At 47.5% G+C, this 6,397-nt stretch overlaps 1 protein-coding gene across 1 annotated transcript in view; it reads right to left on the bottom strand.

The window, feature by feature from the left end:
* GRHL2 (grainyhead like transcription factor 2) overlaps positions 1-6,397 on the bottom strand; it is a 169,875-nt gene that overhangs the window by 22,237 nt on the left and 141,241 nt on the right. Inside the window, exon 14 of the mRNA XM_045286222.1 lies at positions 20-111. Coding sequence (XP_045142157.1) covers positions 20-111 — 92 coding nt within the window. The remainder of the gene's footprint in view (positions 1-19; positions 112-6,397) is intronic.

Below are 6,397 nucleotides of genomic sequence, written 5' to 3' on the forward strand. Positions count from 1 at the left end.
GTCCTGAGCAGACAGGTACCTCGCTTGATCCCTTCTTCTTTCATCTGCTTAGAAGGGGCTGGACCAAACTCCTCCTCCATCGGCCTGAACATCCGCTTGACCAGGACACTGCTGCGAGAAACAGAGCGAGCAGAAATCAGTAAGGAAACATGTCAGGTGCCATGCGCGCACGTGTCAGACCTTGTCATTTCCTTTGCTTACACCATCCCTGGCTGTGCACCATGAGACCCGCTCACCAGCCTCCTTCTTCTCCCTTGCAGGACCCAAGCCAGCCCTGTCTCAAGCTGCAGACTCACACCCAGACCTTTAGCACATGGACCTAAGACCTACTTCCCGTGGCCAAGCCTGCATCCACAAAAGAGAGACATCTGCCTCTCACCCACTCTGTTCCAAACCCTCCTCCCTTTCCTGATCTGAAGGGCAGAGTTGAAGGTGAGCCAGAGTGAGACCTGATTCTGTGAATCTCGATGCCATATCCTCCCCGCCCATGCAGCTGAGGCCTGGGGGCCTGCCCACCTCCTGCACCTCCCCTGAGCCCAGAGGGAATGCTGGCAGAGGCAGCAGCCAGCTGGATGGCTCTCCATGAAGAGGCTTCTCTGATACTCTGCTCTGCTGTCTCCTCCAGGGATAATGCAAAACTGGACTCCAAAGCCCACGCAACGACTGCGGGGATGACAGCATCGTGAAACTGCCAAACCCCAAAGCAAGTGAATTGTGGCCGGAGGGTCTAGAGCACACCTGGGACAAAGGGCATTTCTATTCATTTGAGGACTTCAAATCATTAAGCTCATAAGTCTTTGATGTACCATCCCATGTTCTCGGTGGTCCAAGGGAAGCCTCATCCTCAGTAAAAATGATGCACATTTTTGCAAAGTGCAACATTTTTCATCCCCATGGTCCCTTGCGGGGGCAGTGAAGTATTTAAGGTGGCTCTTTGAGTCTTGGGGACTAGAACTCCCACCAAAGACCCTTTACTGCGTGGATCTGGGTATGAGAAATCGGAGGAAGACCCTGATCAGATTCACTTGTCAGTCAGCATTAACAGGATCCATTGTGATTGCCATGACACTGAGTATAAAATGAGCCCTCTCAGAAGCAAGAAGGGAGTCTTACTGGGAGCAAGAATGGGAGTGGAGCATGTCCTCTGGACCCTGAAATCCCTGAGGAGTGACTCTCTTGAATCCAGAAGATTCCAAGATTGTGAGTCTCCTGGATGCAGAAGACAGCACTGCCATTTAAGAAGTGGCAGAGGAGCAGAATCAGCAGCAGATCCAGAAGTCTGAGCCCGAGACAGCCGTAGAGCTGTAGAGGTGTACCTCTCAGCCTCACACAGAGGTAGAGTGTTTGGGGGCAGGAGGCTGATTTGTGGAGTGTGGTGCCCTGAGCACTTAATTCAGGGAGCTGGGTTTGCTGATCCACAGATCTAGAGCTGAATACCTTCAGGCCTAGGGTTCCCTTTGATCATTTATCTGAAGCCCTGCAAGCAGCAATTCTCACCTGCATGGTAACCTGTTAACTTCCACAATAAACCCTATCATTGTGAGCTTTATCTGTGATGTCCATGGGGCCACGAACATTATTTATAGAACCCAGAGGAAAAGTACAGGGCAGGAGAAAGATGAGACAGCGCTCATCCCTTCAAATCTCATACAGTCTACGAGTCAGCAACGGCCAGGTGCAATTTTGTGCCGGTTTCAGGGAAAACCAAACCAAGGCTCAACATGAGAAGGGTCTGATGTAGGGCAACGCAGCTAGTAAATGGGAGAGGCCAGTCTTGAGCAGCTACCCTCTGAAAAGCATTTTAATCAAGCTGAGATGATGATGGTGAGTGAGAGTATAAGAAACAATATCTCTTATTTCATTCCCTAGGAAATCAAATCATAGAAACAACGAGAAGAAAATCCCAAATTCAAGCCACAGGTGAAGATGGTAATGAGTTTTCGCAGCCCTGTTCTCACTGCCTGCCCCTGACTACCTGGTCATAAAGGCAGGTCATGTTCTTGGAACTGGCATGGTCATGCACCTCGGGGCTAGAAGATTGAAAAATCCATTCACACAGCTGTGTGGCCAATAACTTAATGGAGAGTAAACACTCTGAGAAGCCAGTGGCCCTCTCCTCCCGGTGAGGGCTCCTGCCAATGATCTTTTCCTCACCAAGCAAGCACGATTCATACACTGCCCAGCTGTGTTGGTTTTTGTTAGCGCCGTGTGCTGAGTCTTGTCAAACTTGGTGATTAAAATGACATCTTGAATAAACCACATTTCTCTTGGGAGTTCAAAAGAAATGTTGGCTGGTTTTTTTTTTCTCAAAATCTAGGAGCCAAGTAAGGGGTCAGTCAGTTTGGACTGCCTGAATCCAGCTGTTTTATTTTTCAAAGCAAGGCAAGGAAGGAGAGGCAGATCTCATTTTATAGATGCAGAGAACAGGTGTCCAGGCTCCTGGTGCCCAGTCCCATTACACTGCATTGTCCATGTGAAGACGTAGAGAACAAGGCAAGGGCTCTTTCTGCTGTCAATGTCCAACCCACTGTTCAGGATGATGGGGCAGTGTGTAAGGGACATTAAGCCATTGCCTCATGAGCTCGAGCTCAGGGAACAAAAGCATTACAGGAGGACATGATCCAGAAGGGACGGTGCTGAAGGAAGACGTTCAAGCTGCACTGAAGTCATGGTTGAAAACCAGGAAATTGATGGAATCCCAGTTGAAATGTTTCAACCAGAATCACCTGGGGAACTTGTTAAATACCAGGATCTTATTCAATACATTTGGGGTGATGTGCACATTCTCCGCAGGGGTGGAACCAGAATTAACCTGATTGAAGTCCTGGTTTCAATAAACAGAGAAAACATATAACCTTGGAAGTGTTCATTTGTCTAGGTCAAGAAATTTGGAAGACTGCTACCTGGCCAGCTGATTGGAAGAGATTCATGAGTGCCCATTCCTAAGAAAGGTGATCCAACAGAATGCAGCAGTTATCAAACAACATCATCAATATCGCATGCAAGTAAAATTATACTGAAGACAATTAAAAAGCGATTGCAGCAACAAGGAACTGCCCGAAATTCGCTCCAGATTTAGAAGAGGACAAAAAATGAGGGATGCCAGCAGGATCTTGCTGACAGCAGAGAATACCAGAAAGATGTTTACTTGTACTTCATTGACTATGCAAACGCGTTCTACTAGGTGGACCATAAAAATAAATAAATAAATAAAGCCAACTTTGGGTGACATTGGGAAGAAGGGGGATTCCAGGACATTTTACTGTGCTCCTATCAAGCCTGTCCGTAGAATCAGAGGTAGGCAACTGAACCTAACAAGGGGATACGGATGGGTTAAAATCAGGATAGGTGTGTACCATATCCTTTCACCATACTTATTCAGATGGCATGCTCAGTAAGCAAAAGATCTTCCTACCGTGTTAAGAGGCAAAGATGTCAGTTTGAGCGCTCAGGTGTGCCCATCCCACATCAGGGTACTTCCAATCGCTTCGTGTGTCTGTGAACCTTGGACAAGGATCGGAAAGACCAGGCGAGAATGGGTGTGATGGCAGTACGGTGCTTGTAAAGATAGTGACTAAGCCGTGGATGGACAGAAGAACGAGCAAGCCGGGCTTGGAAGAAGCACAGCTCGCTGCCTCTTAAGAGGGAAGAGGATCGGACTCTGTTTCCCATGCTTCAGACGTGGAGCCGAAGGACATTATGCTAGGTAAAGTAGCAGGTCGGTAATAAAGAGGAAGCCCCTTAATGGGATGGTTTGGCGCAGTGGTTGCAACGATGGATTCAAACACAGCAACACTTGGGAGGCCAGTAGAGGACCAGGCATTGTCTGGATCTGTGGTGTACCGGGGGCTCTGAGCCAGGACTGGCTCGACAGGACCTAACAACAGTAGTACAAAATTCAGAGTGAGTCCGCGAAAACAGGGGGCTATCTTACCATTATCTATGTTCATCTAAAACGATCTCAAACTTAAAAGTTTAATTAAAGGCCTAATTTTCACAAAGAGGGGCAAAATTATGGGAGTTAACTGATAAGATTATAACGTTATCTCAAAGATTTTATAAGGCTTCCACCTCTTCCCTCTCTGTGAATCCCAGGTCAAGGGCCCACACGCCATCAAAAGTTCTTTCTGAGGGGGAGAACGGGGGAACCCTTCACAAGGTTGGATATAGAGCCCCCAAGGGGACGAATAACCGAAAGGTGGGTGAAAGAAGACAATGGACAGTGTAAGATACAAAATAATAATAACAATATATAATTGATCAAGGATTCATAAGGATGGGAGCGTAGGGAGGGAGGGGGGGAAAGAGGAGCTTCTATCAAGGGCTCAAGTAGAAAATGTCTTGAAATGAGGATGGCAACATATGTACAAATGTGCTTGATACAATTGATGTATAGAATGTTCTAAGCACTGTAAGAGTCCCCAACGAAATGATGTTTTTTCAAAGTTGTTTGTTTTGTTTTTTTCTCACCCCTATTTTCCACCGCTCTTTTCCATTTCCAAATTAAGTATCATTTTTCATCACCGTAAAAGGAGTCTTAATATTAGCAATACCTATGTGCCCCCCGCCCCCCATCGTTGTATGTGAACCAGGGCCTTTACATAGTAATGCCTTCAATCACTTCAGCAGGTAGGTATTGATAGTCTGTTAGTGTTTGATGAGAATGCTGAGGCTCTGAGGGGTTATCTTTTTTTTTTTTTTTAACATTTTATTAGGGGCTCATACAACTGTTATCCCAATCCATACACACATCAATTGTGTAAAGCGCATTTGTACATCATTCTCAAAACATTTTCTCTCCACTTAAACCCCCGACATTAGGTCCTCATTTTTCCCCTCCCTCCCCGCTCCCCCTTCCCTCATGAGCCCTTGATAGTTTATAAATGGGTATTTTGTCATATCTTGCCCTGTCCGACGTCTCCCTTCACCCACTTTTTGGTTGTCTGTCCCCCAGGGAGGAGGTCACACACAGTTCCATGTAATCGGTTCCCTCTTTCCTACCCATTCTCCCTTTACCCTCCCTGTTTTGCCACTCACACCACTGGTCCTATAGGGCTCATCCGTCCTGGATTCCCTGTATTTTCAGTTCCTATCTGTACCAGTGTACCTCCTCTGGTCTAGCCAGACTTGCAAGATCGAATTCGAGTCATGGTAGTGGGAGCGGGGAGGAAACATTTAGGAACTAGAGGAAAGTTGTATTTCTCATCATTGTTACATCGCACCCTGACTGGCTCATCTCCTCCCCGAGACCCCTGAGGGGTTATCTTAAGTTACAGAACTTATATAAATTCATGCCTGGCTGGCCCTGGTTCTGTGGCTCTCAACCTCTGCTATGCTCTGAATGATCCAAAGACTTAAACCACTGCCACCAAAACTCCTGGGCCTGAGCTGTGGCCACAGCAATGGCCTTCAGATCCCCGGGGGTGGGGCTGGTGTCTGAGTGATCCCAGGTGGCTCCCAAGTGGAGCAAGACAGCTGTGGGTGCAAATGGCTGTTGGAGTGCACTGCAGGCCGGGTGACTGCAAGTGCAGCTAGGTCCTCCTATGACACCTTGTCCCAGAGCTCTTGCTTGACCTCATGTCTCCTGGCTCCAGGTTTTAATGTTTTCTGCTTTGTTAGCGATTTTGGTTTTGTTTTGTTTCCTGGTGTATTTGTTTACATCCTGTCTTGACTCTGTAGGCTTTACTAGATAGGGAAACCCATCTTAGGTAAACTTAGAAAGGCAACAATGGGATCGACAGATTCAAAAAGACGCGGCAGGGGAGGCTGGTGGGAACTGGCGGCTGACAGCAGCTGGTGCAAGGAAGAAGATGTGTGCTGGGATTGATGGTGGTGGTGCAGCACTCCCGGGAAGGCGATGGAGCGATTGGAATGTAGGCTACGTGCTCTGTAGGTCTGTGAAATTGTTTTTTTAAAAAACAAACTGATTAAATTTTTAAAATTTAAATTAAAAAAGAAAATGGCTATTCCGATGTTTCTGTCTCTCACAGTTGTGCCTGGGAAAGAGAGAGACAAGTCAATGAACTTGCCCCGGTGCACTCGATTCACAAACTCAGCTCCAGAACTCACCGTGTACTCGAGCCTCATCACTAGACACGGAGGCAGGAACACTCCGACGTCCCTCACTTTGTTCAGCCTCGGGACGTAGCTAAGGATGACTCCCCGGCCCAACCGCATCCTCCTGTCCCTTCATTTCTTTCATTAATCAGTGACCTTCCAGTTGGCTGGAACTGCGGACAGAAAGCCCTGCTATTTGTGACCTACCATCTGCCTGACGCCCTCTCTGACTCAGGCACTGAGAAGAGAGGCTCTACTGTGCCTCAGCTGGGCTCTCTCTTCCAGCTGGTTCTTGTCTGAATGATGCTCCCAGCACGCCACTGAGATGCTTTATTGCTAA

Source organism: Echinops telfairi, unplaced genomic scaffold, assembly GCF_000313985.2.
Source record: "Echinops telfairi isolate 266 unplaced genomic scaffold, ASM31398v2 ScPeMD7_1;HRSCAF=3_0, whole genome shotgun sequence".
NCBI lineage: Eukaryota > Metazoa > Chordata > Mammalia > Afrosoricida > Tenrecidae > Echinops > Echinops telfairi.